The sequence below is a fragment of the Nipponia nippon genome, unplaced genomic scaffold (genome assembly GCF_047370975.1).
Source record: "Nipponia nippon isolate SJK-2023a ecotype South Korea unplaced genomic scaffold, ASM4737097v1 scaffold_6, whole genome shotgun sequence".
NCBI classification, from domain to species: Eukaryota; Metazoa; Chordata; class Aves; order Pelecaniformes; family Threskiornithidae; genus Nipponia; species Nipponia nippon.
Genome location: NW_028262380.1, coordinates 31,209,060 through 31,227,680, shown reverse-complemented (window position 1 = coordinate 31,227,680; position 18,621 = coordinate 31,209,060). Strand labels below are relative to the sequence as shown.

At 35.5% G+C, this 18,621-nt stretch overlaps 1 protein-coding gene across 9 annotated transcripts in view; it reads right to left on the bottom strand.

Moving 5' to 3' along the window:
• EXOC1 (exocyst complex component 1) overlaps positions 1-18,621 on the bottom strand; it is a 33,538-nt gene that overhangs the window by 10,958 nt on the left and 3,959 nt on the right. For 3 of the 9 annotated variants that reach the window (XM_087735747.1, XM_087735749.1, XM_087735748.1), the window contains exons 2-13: positions 17,905-18,038; positions 16,923-17,053; positions 14,122-14,281; positions 13,228-13,248; positions 12,269-12,456; positions 11,013-11,240; positions 10,638-10,770; positions 10,332-10,441; positions 9,738-9,791; positions 5,405-5,554; positions 3,850-3,955; positions 427-471 (exon numbers count right to left, since the gene is read on the bottom strand). In XM_087735747.1, the coding sequence (XP_087591873.1) occupies positions 427-471; positions 3,850-3,955; positions 5,405-5,554; positions 9,738-9,791; positions 10,332-10,441; positions 10,638-10,770; positions 11,013-11,240; positions 12,269-12,456; positions 13,228-13,248; positions 14,122-14,281; positions 16,923-17,053; positions 17,905-18,028 (1,450 nt within the window). In that variant the 5' untranslated portion in view covers positions 18,029-18,038. The remainder of the gene's footprint in view (positions 1-426; positions 472-3,849; positions 3,956-5,404; positions 5,555-9,737; positions 9,792-10,331; positions 10,442-10,637; positions 10,771-11,012; positions 11,241-12,268; positions 12,457-13,227; positions 13,249-14,121; positions 14,282-16,922; positions 17,054-17,904; positions 18,039-18,621) is intronic. The other 6 variants (XM_087735751.1, XM_087735752.1, XM_087735750.1 and 3 more) reach the window with 6 other exon arrangements.

Here is an 18,621-nt window from a genome sequence, read left to right as displayed (position 1 = left end):
CTTCTCGCATCTCAACCACAAAGAAATGTAAAAGTAATCCTGCAAGTTTCATTTAACCGCTATGTTGGTATCTAGTCTAGGGACACAACCAAGACAAAGTCTATAGATCTAATAAAAGTTGTTACTTCAACCTACTGGAAGAGTTGAAAATACTCGACAACCTCTCAGGCACAAACAGATTTTTTAGATCAACTGGCAGCAAAACCAAAAGGTGTTGCCTTTACCTACAAACCTTCTCAACTTCTATGTTGGGCCATTTTAGCTGAGCTTCATTTTTGCCTTGCAAAAACAATGATTCTGGTAATGCTTATTTCATTCTGAACAGAGTGCTTCAGTGTTAGGTAGATTTTCCGTGATGCAGCACTACATCTTTACATTGACACACATGCATTGACAATACCAACTAATGCAACTAGTTATACTCACTCTCAGTTTCCTGTTTGACAGCACTTTCTTTTCGAGGCAGTGTAGCTGGGATGGATTAGGTTGCAAGCATCAAAGACAAAGACAAGTTAAAATGCAGTTTGCACAAACCATGCACAAGATGCAAGTTAAGCTCTAACTGGAAAGAAACATGCGGAGAACTATAAGCAGCAAGTAACTACGTTGCAAACACATTTAGTTGGAGAGGTACTATTCTAGAAATTCAGTATCTAAGCTACATGGAAAACAGAGTAAGTTTCTAGGTATTACACTTTACTTTTTCTTATACAGTGTGTTCAAAGAACATTTTTGGTAACATGTATTTAAGTTCTCCCAAATTGAGAAGTCCATTCAATTAGGGTTATATTTGTCAGAGTTAATATTGCAAAAGACTCAGTTTCCGAGATCAATCATCATATCAATAATAGACATGAAGAAATTGAAATGTATTTACGTAATTTTGTACTGAGTCAGAGATATTGTGCACCTCTTCAATTTAAAAAACACACACCAATATTGCAAAATCATTCATATCGACAGCAAGACTGGCTAACCTTTTCTGTTGTTCGCAAATCAGGATGCTTACATACAGAATACATCTTTTGTATTCATGCTGCACCGAAAATTGATGACTGCAAATTCGGAGAGGATGAAAACAATAAATATATAGTAAAAAAATTTACATGGTGTTTTTTTTATTTTTCCTGGGTTTTGCAGAATAAAATAGTTTCCTCAAGTGGACTTCAATATGAAATTTAGAGTAAATGGGCATTTGTAGTAAATAGAGAATCCCTAACCAGTAAAAGGCATTTGCATACATACACTAAAAGCAGTATGTGGTATTAAGAAGATCTTGATGAGGATGGATGCTACAAGCCCCCCAGAATGGAGCAGGCAAGCAGAACCTACTGTAATAGAATGAGTAAATACTTCTAAATGCCACAAACATGTCTTAAATACCAGATGTTCTCAAGTAGGCAACACTACTGACAATTATAATGTCAAACTTGAATTTAATTCCAGCCTAGATTTTCGATCTTGGGGATTTTGGCATTTTTTGAATATAAAGGTTTAGGCCTGATATATTTGGCATATGCATCTGTCATGCATTGGTCCCACTTCGTCATCGTCCTCAATTTCCAAACACACGGGACTATGTTACAGAATGCAAGGCACCACAGGCAAAGATCACGCCCTGGAGAATCTGGGACCCAGAATGGCTTTTGAGAACCCACATCATATAAACATATGACAGTAGTAGCACTCTTTCCCACATTAATTTTATGGTATTTAAGTATCAAAGTCTGGGCTTAATCAGAAAACAAAAATAAAAAAAATAAGACTACTTAAGACATGTGTGAATGCTCACGACCCAGATTTTTTTTTTTTGCCATAAAAATGCAGACAAAGAACCTTGCAGTAGCACAGAATGCCAGAATTTTCCCAGCATCCCCTCTGCGTTGAGGCATTCAAATAGCAGTGCTATTCCCAAAGCACAAAAAGGCAAGACCACACACCAACACAGCTTGGAAACAGGTCATCTTTAGTGTCCGAGTACAACTGGAGCATTATGCACCTACACTATTTCTTAAATAAGTTTACTATTAAGAAGTGGTGTATTTTAAATTAATGTGCAACTAGTAATAGTACAACCACTACCTTCAACATAGAAGCCTTTGAAATTACACGCCGTTATAAGCTGTTACAAAATAAATACATAACTTGATATTTAAATGGTGAAATGAAATCATATTTATATAAGGAATAGCTTTCTAAACATACATAGTTTCCTTTCCTTCTTTATAAGATTAGTACTGAGGACTGAAGCTTTTTTGATCCAATTCATTGTCAAATTCGCTTGTGGCCTCAAATATGTGGCCATTGATAACCATTACTTAATGGCTTAATTACCATTCATAACATTAATAATTCTAGGAAAGTCCCCACTGGATACAGCTTCCGGTTTTGGCTTTGTGACTGGTTCCTACCAATTTTCAGAGGACTGAGCACTTGGGTCAAGTTTTGCATGTCAGTCAGTCACCAGCAAGACTGAAACATAAGCGTCCCCTTTGTATGACTGTGAAAAAGTAATATTACAAAAGAAATCAAGAGAACGGGTTAAAAAAAAAAAACAACCTTTGCTACTCTCCTCCTTGACTATTCTGTGCAACGTTCAAACATGCTTGAAGTTTGCACAAATGCACAATAGAAGCCTCCTCAAGGTGCAGCTCTTATGCTGGTGAATTGAAGGTCCTCTTTCTCCAAAATGCCTGATCACTCCTTAACATTTACAGAAGTTAGGAAATTGCTACAAAAATTGTCTTCTCACAAATGCCAATCACACAAGAAGCACCAGGATAAAGTGTTTAGAATGTTTTAGAAATCAATTTATACTAGGATAAAGTGTTTTGTTCTTGCAATAGGTTTTCAAGATTTATAAATTTAACTGTTCTGATGACACATTATAGCATCACTTGCTCTCCGTGTCCAACAGCTTGCCAAGATTTATCTTTCCAGCTTCCCCCTCCCTCAGTCAAGCCTCACCACTTTCCTGCTTTCCACCTTTCATTACTTTTTTCTGTTCTCTACCATCAAACTTCAAAGCGTAAGTTCAGGACCCAAAATAGGCTTGACAGCACTTACTAGTTAAAGCTGCACATCATTTCTGAATTTAGAATTTGGAAACTGGTGAGCTGTGGCAAATATAAATATTTTAAACAAGTTTTGAAACAGTGCACTTTAAAATATAGAATAACCAATATATAAATACACCTATATCACTGTTGCTTTCTAAGTATTCAGGTTATTTTTTTTTTAAAGCTTCACTTTCATACTCACACTAGACTATTTAATCCTAGCAGGAATACCTACTCCCTTAAACTGAAAGACCTAAAAGTTAACAAAATATGATTTCTAGTCTCAGACTATATAGATAAATCCCTCTGAAAACACAATGAAATATACAAGTTTCCTTACGCAGAATTAGCATTAAAATTAGCTTCTTCAAAATCCACCCAAAAAGCAGAAGTAATAGAACACACACATGTGCTGCCCAAGCTTTCTTTAATTTCAAGAGTTGATTTTCCAAATTTGTTCGAGTAATAAAATAGGATATAAATATAATGGGATAGTTCAAGTAATAAAAAGTGGCTGGCAGTTTGTTAAAAACTGAGTATAGATTTGAAAATCTGAGAAATACCATATTTTATGCTTCTATCTCGACCAATTTCCTAAGATTTCATTTGTGCTACTTTGGTCTTGTGGAAGTCAGAAGTTTTACCAATCACATTTTTCATCCAATTTCTTCCACTTTGCCAAAAGTAAATAATTTTACACCGTTATAAAATTGGCCCTAGGTGTTGTAATGAGTGTTTTATAAGCAAATAATAAGATTCAAAGCAAGATATGTGCCTCCTGGAAGCTTACCAAACTTTTTTCCTTCTCTGGTTGTGCCCGTCATCTTGATCTTGGCAACTTCAAAGAAATCTTTTATTTCCCTTTCATATAGTCGTGATAAATAATCCATGTAATTCTTAAAAGAAAAACATAAAGTTAGTTAACAGGTATATACGTTGACTTTGTTCTATTACAGTTAAATAGATCTTAAAAACCAGAAAGTATCTAAGTTCTACTAAATAATAAACTATTTTGGACTATATATGTGTATATATATTTATGTAGCACGCACAAAAATATAGTCATGATATTTACACAGGTTATACTCATTTTCCTAGTGAGTTCATTGAGCATCAGAAATTGTTACTTCTCCTCCATAAGGAAAGACATGAAATGTGGAACATACAAATAGGATTACTAGTGGTGGAGCATCATAGAATTCAATTCAAGGGTAGAATGGAGAGAATTCAGCACCATTCACTGTAGTCTCTTTTACTACACTCTTATTATGCCCCAAAAAAAGCAAACGGGATGCCATTCCTACACATCTTCTTGAGTACGTGACCTCCTTTATTACTATTCTCACAAGGAAAACAGAAGACCAGAAAACTTTGGGAGGCACAAATTCTGTGTTCCTACTTACTACAAAACTCAATCGATCCCAAAACAATTTGTTTGCAACACTGCCAAAAATAAGCTCAAATTTTAGAAAGACAAGAAGCACAACTACTGAAATAAGTTCGAAGATTGTCTTGTTTGTTTTGAATTTTAATACAAAGCTTACAATAATGTTTAATAAAGATCACCCAAGAATGTGTTTTTCCTATGTTCTTCAAAATTTTGTTACTTAGCACACATAATACATAAATATGTAAGTCTCTCAATTTTTTATTAGAAGATCACAAAGATGTTAGCCATTCACTGACCATGTGCCTTACACTGAAGGCAAAAGAACAACTATTTCAAAGCCATTTTAAGAGTCTAATATAAATCTTCCATGGCTGAATTTTTAAGAATGACAGTACTTTAATAAAAGAAGACTTGTTCTGTAAGGACTAACTTTCCCTTGACTTCTATCTAAACATTTTCTAGACTTTTGTAGCATTTTTTTCAATCCATGTCAGTTTTAAACAACATAGATAAAAGTTACATGTATACAAAGCCAAAATATTTCTATTTAATCTACTTCACAAGAGACCTCTTAAGTTTCTGATATTTTGATAATGAAGGTCTGTTCAAATAAAGATGTCACATAGGCAATAAACACATCAACAGGAAAACAGCTTAATTATTTTTCTTACTAGACCGTAAAACGGCAAACTTGTTTCACATAATATTAAGACTAGTACCTTATGATACTTTAGAACAGAAACATAGAATCTCGGAGGAAAATAAAACAGGATACAACAAATACCAAAACCCAAAGTTTCCTATTCGAAAGAGGAACAAGAAAAGAGGAGCAGTGAATTAAATTTAATATAAAGGAATACTAAGAGGACATGTACATACACACAGGCAATTCTTTTGACTCGCAAAAATAGTATCTTATGTACATTCTCTAGCATCATTTGAGCACTCCACATACCTTTGTTAGCCCTTCATATTTTCCATAATCTGTGTTCTTGAGCCACTCCATCAGTTTAGCATATCGAAGTAAATCTCTGTGAAATGGATGATGATTGGGTAATGTCAATTCAACAGAGTGCTGGGCAAGAGTAGAACTCTGATCGTGACCCTTGATAAGAGAAAGTATTAAAGTAAATCTGGAAGCACTATACAGATGTACTAGAAGTTTCCTGAAAAACTTAAAACAAAGACAGCATCCCATTCAGACAAACACAAAAGCATCAAAATATCTTGCATAGAAACAAAGTCTAGAGACGCAGATTGAAGAGACACCTAACATAGTACGGACACGAGATATTACAGCTGTGGCAGGTAATGCATCTTAATAAGTTTGTTCATTATAAGGCTCTTGCTGTTTACCACTTTGCCTTCAGGATGAGTCAATCTGGCATTTTTGCAAGAGAATGTAAGATACACCTGAGTGAAGATTCAACGACAAGTGTTCAGCTGTTTCTGGAAAATTCTAAGAAATTATTACATTATTTCTCTAAAAAAAAAAAATATCCATAGCTGCTTCTTTTTAATGGTGTTTCCACATACCATAAGACATTTCAAGTCCCCAGTCAATGGCCTAGGTGTTAATGATGAGCTTTACGCTACGCCTCTGAAAATCTGCTCCAATTCAACCCACTTTAGTCCACTTTGGCCAAGCCTTGGTCAAGTCTTAAAAACATCAGTTCACACATGTTCTCTCTCCCTCCACACAAATGCAGACACACATACGCTTTCAGTAAACATTTACTAGAGTGAAACAGTTTATGACATGCAGAATAAACCAATCCATTCAACAGCAGCTACTAACTTCACACTCCTCCTTTTCTCTGGCTTATCTCCTGAAAAACACACTATCCTTTAAGTGAAGATCACATCATATTGCTTGAACAACATGTGATTTAGCTTTTTTAAGCTTTCACTTACTTGAACTCACAAGCTTCCTGGGCAATTCAGGAAGGAAGCAAGGTAACACCACAGTTCAGCCATGTAGCAGAACACACAACTGTTAGCCCTGGGTTAACAGACGGGAGGATGGAACTGAATTTCAAAATGGCTTTAATATTTTCTGTAAAGTCTTTTTTACAGGGCTTGCAATAAATACAGCAACAGAACTTGATCTGAAGTATAGTTTGTGCCATGGCAGCACAAAAAAGATTGTCCTAATTGGTCTCCAATTCCTGTAGCATAACATGCAGGTGGTCTATGCAGGTCGGTCAGTATCAGTCCCCGACAGAGGAAGCATTCCTGGACAGTTCCACCTTGGATATGGTAAGTGAGAAGAATGCAAGCTATACAGTTTAAAAACTGCCTTTGCATGTCTTTACGTTAGAACAGAAGCCAGTTTGGATCACAGAGTAAAAACTAAAGCAACTTTGGCTCACCTTTCTCTATTGTACTGGGCACTAATGAGTTCAAATCTTTGGATAAAAAAAGCCTTAAAAGCTTCCACAATACATTCACAGATTTTTGATTTAAAAAAAATGAAGATACGAGTCTTGATATTATTTGTAAAAGACTAACCTTTACTAAGTAATGCAATGCGAACATGCCAGCTTCTGAATAAGGCTGGACTATTTATTTGTATCCAACATGAACATGCACTTACTTTAAGTCCTGTTCTGTTAACTACATAAACTGAGACACAAATGGACCCAAAGAAACAAGTCCTAGACAACTTCATTCATTAATTCTCACAGACAACGGGGAAGGGTCACACTGTTAGCCTCCCTTATAAAAACAATCTTGTAGTCTGACTCCAACAAAAAGCTAACTTTGTAAAGTGTAATTATTGCAACATATAATTTGGAATTCAAATCCAGCTAGCATTAGCCACAGAGCTGCTGATGTGATTACTGAGGTCATACTCAATACTGCGTGTACTTCTGGGCATGCATACAGCAAATATTTTAAACAGATCCTTGATGCACTTTTATAAAAACTAGAGACAGAAACCCATTTGTGGTTCTCTCCCCTATCCCCTGGTGTGCAACGTTCCTACAGCATGCATTTTAATGTTCAAGTTCGTTATAGTTTAAGATAATTTACCTGGTAGCTTTCACCACTTTCTTGAACAAAGTCAGTCCAAAGGCTAGCTCATGTTACTGCTAGGAAATACTCAGCTATCCAAATTTTTATTTCTTCTTTCATCTACGAATTTTATTAATGTCCCTTTATTACATACAACTTTTATTTTTGCTTAGTAGTTGCATTCTTCATAAAGCTAGAAGACAAATCCTCTCCCAAGATAAATTTCTCTCTCCAAGCCAACTTTTCCACAGGACTAATCATTCTAGTTGTCCTAAATTATGTCCTGTTCAAGTCTGCTCCATAACATTATGGAGCTTCTAGATGTACCTTCTCCATCTAATTAACAGGCTTCCTCTCACTACACATACATTTATACTAACTGCCACCAAATGATACTGCAAGTTTGTTATTTAACTATTTCACAGTTTCAAAGATTTAAACTATTTCATATTTCAAAGGCACAAAACCCAGAGCTGCCTTTTAATTGAATGCTGAACCTGGTTGTTAAAAAAAAAAAAAAAAAAAATCTTTAAAGTTATATACACACAGTAAGGTTAATCAAATATTATCAGGACACAATAAAGACAACTACATTAACTGTTAGTAACAGTTACTGCAAACAGTTTTTAACACTGCACTGAATGGCAATCCAAAGTTTCATTTCTCTTTAAAACTTTTAAGATTTATTCTCATTTTTATGTAAAGGAGGTGAAGCATCTTAATATCTTACAACAGTAGTTTGAATTGCAGCACTGGCTTTGTTTGCTTTTAAAAAAAGAACAATTTCATACTTCTAAGAGAATATATTTAGGTTGAAATTTCAATGCAACTTTGGTTTTCCATCTAATGAGTTCTGAATCAGAATACATCTTGCTTGTATTAGCGGCAGCCTAGACATCATCATGTTTTCATTGGCCATTTTAATTTAGAAATCTTTATCTGCCTTATTTTTTTCTGAAGTGCTTTATTTTTTTGAAAGTAACATTCTATACAAATAATGCAACTCTTCAGATGTTACAGGTAACAAAGTATTCCAGTTAGACTCTTCAAAAATACAGGACTAAGAAATTGCTATATTTTATTCATCACACCAACAAAACAAGGTCATTTTAGTAAAATAACACAAAAACCTGTTATACCTCCAACACTTGAATCTGTACCTCAAAATGAAGTACACAAACTTTTTTTTTTCTTTTGCAAAAAGCAAAAACGCTTTGCAGAGACTCATCTCTTGCAGTTAATGAACTCTTCCTGCTTAAAAAACACACCCTCACTGTAAGGTTACCTGCTGATTAATACCTCAGAGCTAATAGCAGGCCAAAACTTTTCAGCGGGCAAGTTTATATGAAAGACAATGTCAGGCCACTATTAGTACCAGAATTAAAAAAAAAAAAAAATTGCAAATTGGTAATAGCATTCTCAATAACACTGCAAAGTCACTTTAGAAGTATTTCATATAACACATAGTATCACATAGTAATAATAATCTCGTACCATTTTTAAAAATGAAATCCCCATAACAGAACATCAGAAAGGGCATTCTGTTAAACAGCCACTTTCATACGCAAGTCCAATATTCAAACTTTGTGAATGCATTTAAGACAGGACTTATATAACATAGCTTCTACTCACTCATTTAGAGGCCAGGACACATAGTCTGTGCTCAGTTTCTCAAAATATGAAAAGTAACATGAGAAACATACTTTCTTAAGAACAGAAAATAAAGGCAAAAGAATTTAACATGCTGTAGAACTGGAATTCTTCTGCAAAGTGAAGGAAATATAGGAAGCACTTATCTTTGCAAGAAAAAAAAAAAACAGGCTTGTACTCTCAAATGCAATTCCCTATACAATTATCCAGCATAACTAGACTAATACATAAAATCAAAAACTTGTAAAACTTTGATTGCGCTAATATGTATAAAAACTGAATTATTTTTTATTTACAAATATTACAATTCCACACAATTGCAGTATCTGTACAGTTATACACATATTACAATTTCCTGAAAGTATTCTTCCTCCATATATCTCAATCTGTCTTTTAGCAATTTCTGGAGATCAGATCAGAGGAATGTTATCTCATTAAACAGATAAACAAAGCTTGAGGGCTGATAAAAATAATGGAAGTGAGAAGGGGTGTAAGTCTAATACTCTGCAAGCAGTAAGGATAAATTTCTTTTTGTAAAGCCACAGATGCAGCTGCTAGTTAAGTAAGTCAAGCTCAAAAAAATTAGTTAGAAAAGCTTGTATCAAACCCGATGTACTCACTGGAACTGAAAGATAGTAGGACCTGTTATAGAGTTGAAGGAGGGTCTGAGTAAACTAATTGGAGATAAAAAATACAGAAATTAAAAAAACTGATGCTAAAAAAGACATCCAGCCTTTAGGAAACAAGTCTTGGGACAGCGATTTCTGAATATTTCAAGTTAAGGCTCAAAAATCAAGGTGTAGACATTTTACTTTGTATGGTTGGGGTTTTTTTTTATGGCCCTTGAAGCTCAGACAACAAGAACTCCAATGTTCTCAGCCTCTGACACCCTTAAACAAAAAGGTCAATGCTTTTTCTCCTCAATTAATCAAGCCTTACAATTAAAATAAATCCTCATATGACATGATGTGTTTAATTCAGATAGAAAACCCACTAAAGATAGGTGGGTTGTTTTGGTTATTTTTTTAATGTAGGAGACTTCTGTAGGCAACTATAGTTTGGTATGCTTAGTAGTATCTCTACCTGAAGTGCCTCTAGCAGTCCATTCATTTACTGATTACATCACAGAACATGTGCAATTTTAGGTGGACTGTTTCTCTTCTCAGGAAAAGTTTGTGACCAAAAACTTCATATAAAAGAGTAAGAAATAATACCTGCTGAACAAATACGCTGTTCAAATGACTGGCAAGTCTCCGTGCAAATTGCTCACGCAAGTCACTAAACCGCTGCTGTTGCTGTTTCACTGCGTGAAGCATATCATGTCCTAAAAACAAAAAGAACTTCACAGAGTACAAAATATATAGTAATATATTGTATGTGGGAACCAAATGGACCAGAAGTCACAATTCCCTCAATCTACAGAAACAAAATCTGAGAGTAGTTGGAAAGGCACATACAATAAAGGCACTACCATAATAGATTTTGTATGTTAAACTGTAGTCTAAAAAAAGAAACATTACCTGGACGAAGAGCTACATTCATACACTGCAGAAGGGCATCTGCTGCATTAGTGCAGGCCTCGATGCCTCGAGAAGATGTCAGATCTCCTTCCTGAAGGGCCTTTATATGACCTTTAGCCAAATCCATGTGATTCTACAAAATAATGGATAGTACTGTCCATAAGCCAGAAGCAGGATAGTTTGCTATGCTGCTGAACCAAGAATGATAAATACAATTCCATCATTACAAAAACTTACTGGAGTTAGTGCAATAATAAAACAAAAAAAAATTAACTCATTTTAAATTAACGTCATACATGATTGCTAAAGAGGGTAGCAACCTAAAATAATTTTATACCTGATGTGAACAACCATAGTAAACACAAAAATGCTTACCACTAAGAACTCTATCTCTGACAGTAGTTTCACATTATTTGTGTTGCTAAGATGGATTAGGTGGTTACTTTCTGAAATTTGATCCATTTGCTCTTTTACACTCTGAAGCATTTCTTCATAACTGCTCAGCTTTAGCTCAATTTGGTCAACTTCCTTTAGAGCTTCATCCAGCAACTTCATCAAGATATTCACCTGTTTCTCCGAGGCCATAATTGACTGGATGTTTGCCTGTACAGAAAATTAAGCCACAACATTTTAAGAGACATTTTTATATCTCAAAACCATTCTGATATCTCCTTCTGTCTCTATTACTGTCAAATAAACACTTTCCAAAACTCTTGATGAAAGCAACAAAACAATGTAAGCTTGTAGTACTTCTCATTTAAAGCGTTACTGAACACAGCAGTCCCTCAATCTGTGACACTTCTTTATTTCATATAGAAAAGATACAAAACCAAAACTTGGCTCAAGTTCTTGCAATTGAAGTACTGATCTGCACAAAAATAAAAACCAAACAGTAATCCTTACTATACTGGCACATTTTTAGTTAAAGAAAAAACAGCTTAGGTGATAAGGTCACATTTTCTGTTGCAAGATCAGCTATCTCTATGATAGCAGCCATTTTCAAAATATAAGAGAAACATATAACTTGACAATTTGAGGAGGTTGTTGACTGTTCCCTCAAGACTGTGTCCCCTGCATCTCCTTAAGTTTTCTAGGTGACCTCTAGAATGTTGGGTTGTTTAAAAAGCAAAATAGCAAACAAACTGGTACTGTTACAGACAATCAAATACTACAACGTTATTAGACTGAGCCAGTTTCCTAATTTCACTAAGAGCAGCATTTTAGGCATAAGAGTTCACATCCATGTACATGAACATGGTTAACGGTTGGACTCGATGATCTTAAGGGTCTTTTCCAACCTTAACGATTCTATGATTCTATGATCTATTCTCTCTCGCCCTGCACCCCTGCCTTCAAAAAAGGTATATGCAGAATGCCTCCCTTTTTTGTTCTGAACTCCTCATTTGAAAGCCTGTGACTCACCCCAGAAGGTCTGTAAAGTAAAGGGTAAAGTTGAAGATCTTCAAAATCTGATAATGGACAGGATGTAGCTCTGCTTAGGAGCAGATACACATTTATATCTAAATACGTGGCAGAACATGTTAGCTACCTTTTCAAAGAACACTACGTAGTCACTATCAATGACAACAGTTCAACATGCTAACACACTGTACATTAGAAGAAATGTTTACCCCATCTAGCACTTGTAGCTCTCTCGACAACTTCTCTGCAAAGGCTTCAGCGTTAGAAATAGCATATTCACACCCTTCCATCATTATTTCAATATCCTGTTCCTCTCTTGCATTTAACTCCTGGTATTCATCCACAGCCTCTTCATCACCTCCTGCTACACTTTGGTTCTCTCCACTTGGAACAGATTCTTACGTAGAGAAGGGAAATAAAACACATTATCAAGTGCAGAAAGTCACAAGCATTTTAAGAGTACTTAAGTATGTTCAACCACCTTTAAGTAAATGAGTCCATTAAGCAACTCTCGTAACAAGCACCTGCTACCTACGTATACTTTTTTCAAGTCTCAGTCTTCCATGGGCTTCATTAAGGATTTCCAGAACTGGTTCCCAACAGTGATGTTTTCCAAATTATGCAACATAAGAAAAATACAAATAGCCACCTTCCTTTATTGCATGTGCAAAGGGACATACTGTCTCAGTTTATTCACCTGTCATGCTGGTAATCAACATCAGAATATATTACAGTATTACGCTAGACTTGTTAGCAGAAGATCAGTAGAAGTTAGATTCTCTCTTGGTAGACAGACCATAAGGGAAACACACTAAAGTTGATTAAGAAATATATCACTGAATAAATAAAAAAAAAATATCTTGATGCTCAAGATAAGTTTCACAGCAGGAAAATCAGTACTGAGGTAAGTGAAAATTATGTAACAATATTTTCATGAACTATGATTTCTCATGGCAGTGCTTACTTAATTCAACAAGTCATTCAAAGACTGACAAACGATTTACAGGCATTAATGCAGTCCAGCCATAAAGCGTTTAGGACATTTGAAACATCTCTTATCTCTAGCAACTTGATAAGCTATCCAAAGCACTATTTAAAAAAAAGAAAAAGCATATTATTTAAGAAAAATTGCTTACAAAGCAGAATAAAGGAAAAAGGTGTTACGCACCTTCTGCAACTTTAGGCAGTTCTGAAGAATTAAAAGGTATGGAAAAGCAGAGGAAAGGAAGCAGAGAATGTTAGCTAGACAAAGCATGAACAGTGTGTATATTTTTAAAGCGGCACTAAGTTTGCATGTTTTAATACTGCATGAACTTGAAAAGTTAGAGGTTGGTTAAAAACAAATTTCACTCAACACCAAAATACAGAAATGCTGTCCTCCCTGTTTTACGTTTCCAATTCAAGTTCTTCTGCACAAGACAGGCCAGTATTCGATATCAACAGTTTAACCTCTTCTGACAGACTCAACGTGAGATATGCTTACTCACTTGGCTCTACTAAAAATGTCTAAGTATTAAAAGATAACGTGACTATAAAAATATTTAATACAGCATGAGCGAACAAGAGCCAAAGCGTTCTTAGCAACCAACCAGTCACGTAAATTGTAATAGGGTCCAGCAGAATTTAACACATGCTTCACAGTTTATAAACTAGAAACCTCATAAAACATCACATAACCCTTAGCATGCTACTGAAATGTCACTTTTTAAAGCATTTTTCTAATTCAGGGGAAGTGAAAGACAGAACAAAAGCAGATTTGTTACACATTTAGACCTACCTGATCTTGCAGGTAGATTTTATTTTAATCAAGAAACAGCATGTCTTAGAAATACAATAAGCTTATCAAAATTTAGAACTTCATTAATGAAGTATTTTGTCTCAGTTCTCAGTTTTCTAACAGAAAATCTGTTATCTAGTCACCTTGTTTATCTGAAGACTTAGAAAATATAAAAGAATAAAATCGAATAGGAAAAAAGTCAGGATTAGGATTTTTTTTTAGTGTATCTGTTTTACATCAATAATTATTAAATTTTATACTTAACATACAGTTGGAGAGATTTACCTTCCAAAAGCTGTGAACTAACATTAATAAAGTCAATTTTCTTTCTAAGATATCTCTGATTGAGTTTCCAGATACATGAAATGAAGGTGTTCTTCTCCACTGTGCTGCTTGCAACCCATTTGTAAACTTTGTCAAAATGCAAGTCAAATTCAGGATTCTCCTGCAAAAGATGAGATATGTTACAGGCTCAACAGTTAAATGATCCTTGGAGCAGCAGAGATTGTTCACTCCATTAATTATTGAGATAACAGCATAAAAATAAAATTATGCAGATGCCAACCTTAAGCAGATACACCAACTCTGGCACCCTGCTGCACCATAACGAAGGTGCTAAAACACTGAAAGGGAAAAACCAGAATCCGCGCTACAAAGACAGTGTTTTGTCGAGCCACATAAGGCAACAACAACACACAATACAGAGATCCGTAGGAGTTTCAAGAAACATTTGACAGCCCGTTCTGCCCTTAAACATTGTCCTCAGAATGACTAATGCCTTGTGTTAGCCTTCTGAAACTAAAAACAGTAGCTGGAATTACTGACAACATATATACAACACAATTCAAGGGGACTTAGGTGAATAGGCATGGGAAAAAAATTATAAGCACTTTATATATTTTATAGATATGATAGTATTTGATAGCACTGAACAGGACAGCAAAGACCATTTGTTATTTTGACCGTAAAAAAAACTACTATAGAAGTATTTTCAACTAGATTTATTGCCTCATGAAAACACTGCTTTGGTAACATTTGATTAAAGCACTTTCCTTTCTACAGCCACATATGAACTCACTATGGACTGTAACTGGTTTGTTTTAAAGATCATAGGAAGAGTGTGGCCAGCAGGTTGAGGGAGGTTATCCTCCCCCTCTACCCTGCCCTGGTGAGGCCACATCTGGAATACTGGGTCCAGTTCTGGGCTCCTCAGTTCAAGGAAGGCAAGGACCTACTGGCAAGAGTGCAGCGGAGGTCTACAAAGATGAATGATTAGGGGGCTGGAGCGTCTATCTTCTCAGGAAAGGCTGAGAGAGCTGGGTCTGTTTAGCCTGGAGAAGAGGAGACTGAAAGGGGATCTTATCAATGCTTACAAATATTTTAAGGGCGGGTGTCAGGAGGATGGGGACAGCCTCTTTTCAGCGACAGGGTAAGGGGCAACAGGCACAAACTGAAACACAAGAAGTTCCTTCTGAATACGAGGAAAAACTTCTTTACTTTGAGGGTGACAAAGCACTGGAACAGCCTGCCCAGAGAGGCTGTAGAGTCTCCTTCTCTGGAGATATTCAAAACCCGCCTGGACACAATCCTGTGCAACCTGCTCTAGGTGAACCTGCTTCAGCAGGGGGTTGGACTAGATGATCTCCAGAGGTCCCATCCAGCCCCAACCAGTTTGTGATTCTGTGATATTCCAAGCATTTTACAAGGTCCAGCCTCCTTCTGATGAAAAATGTTATTGCCTCAGATACATGTTAAATTCTTACTTATACATAGTTTGTAAAAACTACTATTGCTGCTACTTATTACTTATATTGTCACTACTATCTGTAGAAGCCAGCTGCATATGAAACCGCATGCAATGGGAAATGGTATTTCCTGTACTGCGCAATAACAGTGGTTCTGGTTTTTTCTATAGCTTATATTGATAAATGTAATTATCACACATTTCTAAACAAAGAGTATCATTACATAAAATTTGAGTTGTCTGACTAGTGTAGGAAAGGCCTGTGTCAAAAGAGTTGCACAGGATCACATTTGGAAACTAAGACTTGATGTACCTACCAACTTTAATTCTGACATTTTTTAATATAAGAGAGTTTGGCATTCAATGTTTGTTTTTTGAAAGAAAATTTCAAAATTGTTCATTAGAGTGGCATATACATTACAACACATTTCTGAAAAGTTAACCAAATTCTGTTTTGCAGGAAAAAGCCCTGCAAGATGGTATAATTTTAAACAGAACCTTAAACTGAAAGAAGCAATTCTCCAACACGGTATCTAGGAACAGCAAGGATCTAGCCAACAAGTATGTGGATAACTGAAATAACAAAACATATTTAACCTACACTTTGGGAGGGGGAAATCAAAGAATTTTCAACTTCATAGTTTTTTGCACTATTCTTCCAGATCACCAGTTAAGAGAACATAAAACCAGACACCACGGGGTGAAGAATTTTCACATCTGCCTGTTGGTACATCTTAGTTTATGAAAACAGATGAATTTAAATGGTCAAAAATAGGTTGCTCTTGTGTTCTATGGAAAAGAACACCACCTCAGGACCGTACACTTTCCAGCAAATGGCCAATGTCATGATTTGGAGAACAGATACCATGAAGGAGCTCACCTTCGAGCTTATATACTGCTCATTAAGAATGTTTTAAATGTCCTAGCAAAAAACATTACATGTAGCTCAATGTCATTAGTAAGATGGTAATAAATTTTTTTAAGGGGAAACTAAGCTTGGAGTAAGAATTTACGTAAGACTTGAAGCAAACAAAAACATACTGGTCCTTAGCATAAGCTCTCTACAGTCACTGAGAGATCACTACAATAAATAGGGCAGACATTCAGAATATTGCTATTCAAGCATATCTAGGCTGCTCTTACTCAGTTTACTTGGGGTATATTCTTGGAAAGGCTGGAAGAAAATGAAGGCATAAGCAGCACAGGAACATATCATCCTAATTCCTAATTAACGTGTTATCAATCTAAGCTTTAAAACAGCCAGTATCAAGCAAGTTAACTCTAACTTGGAACCAAAAGGATGTTCTGAGCAGAGCACTAAAAGAAAAAAAGTTACACATACTTTAACAGCATCTTTGGCATCAACAACAGCGAGATCTCGAAGTGTCCATGCAGTCTGCCTTTTGTAGAAATCTCCCTTGTCAGATTTTTTCACTTTTACCACATTTACTTGCACTGGTCGTTCCGTCGTCACTGTTAAATGAAGTAAAAGAGTAATTTCAAAATGCACAAATTACATTACCATCTGTTTCTGCTGTATTTCAGCTTCTCAAATGAATTATCTGTGGGGGAGATTTCATAATATTTATTTGATGAAAAGAGACTCTTTGAAACATTTTCATCCACAATATCCACAGCTCAGTTTAAGTCTCAGTCAACCAGATATATGCCTCTATATAGCTTGTGATGTAACGAACCCAATTTACAGAGATTTCTTTGATACAGCAGACCTCAGACCACGGCCACATAACTGACAAAGCACAGAGGTAATTGGAGATTATAGTCAAAATAAAAACATTTTCTGAGATTCCTCAGTCAAAAAAAAAAATCTAGTAAGCTAATTTATTGACAGATCAACCCAAAGCACCTGATTTTTTTGAAGACAGGTAATATAATATACATACACTCAAAGGAACATTAGAATTCAGTTCAGTTACTGTGCCTTTCCAGAGCCATCTGCCTTGGATCCTAACCAGTACTCTTTATTGCATTTTATTTAGCCTGATCAACCTAAATGCCTACTAAATACCCTTCTATGCACTATATAAAGCCTGTTTCAAAAGCCTACCAGTCCCACACAAATAATTTTGATTCTTTCATTTCAAATTGCAATGAGATCTGGGAATAAAAGTACACGGTTTTGTTTCTTTTTTAATAGAAGCAATAATGGAAGTATAAGCTACAACTGATTTTCTCCATCAGAAATGGAAAGCACCTGTTTTATATGGGGCAAGAATAAATATTGTGAATAAAGCTAAGACAAATGCAACTGAATAAAAAAAAAAATGTGAAGACACGAAATACAGTGTTGTATGACTAGATACCTGTGGCACACAAAAAGCAGTTTCTCTTCTTTTTGCCTGCCTTGCACACGTTCACAATGCTCAATAAGCGTTCATCATTGGGCGTGAAAATATCCCTCTGCAAAGCGTGCTTGATGGCAGTCATTTTCTCTCAGCTGAAAGATTTTAAGAAGTCATAATACATTCAGGCACATTTAACACACAAAAAAAAGAACCAGTCATTTACTTAGAGCAACTACAGTTTTTTGAAATGAAACTTAATGAATCATAATCTAGACAAGCATGATTTAGGTAGAAGACCAGCCCACTTTAGGAAAAAGTCCAAGATAAACTTACTATCTTAATTCAGTTAGACAACTGTAATTTATCAACACTAGGATGATCCTTCTGCTTAATTTAACGGAGAACAAAAAGCTTCTTAGTAGTAAAGCGGAATGGGAGGCATTAACAGAAAAAGTTGAAATGGGAATCAAGAAAAAAAAAGAGTCCCTCACTAAGAAGTAGAATTTTAGAATGGGTATGAACGCCATGGATCCAGTAAAAATCTGTATGAAGACAGATGAACAAAAAAAACCCACAAAATTTGACAGGATGGATAATGTGAAACTAAAGTCACCACAGTGATGACCTTAAATGAAACTTAAGGTCCAGAATCCTTCAACTATACCTAAAACCTTCAATTAAATTTTCAGGACTCTTTCACCAAAGCAAGGTTACACATTGGGCAGACCAAATTGA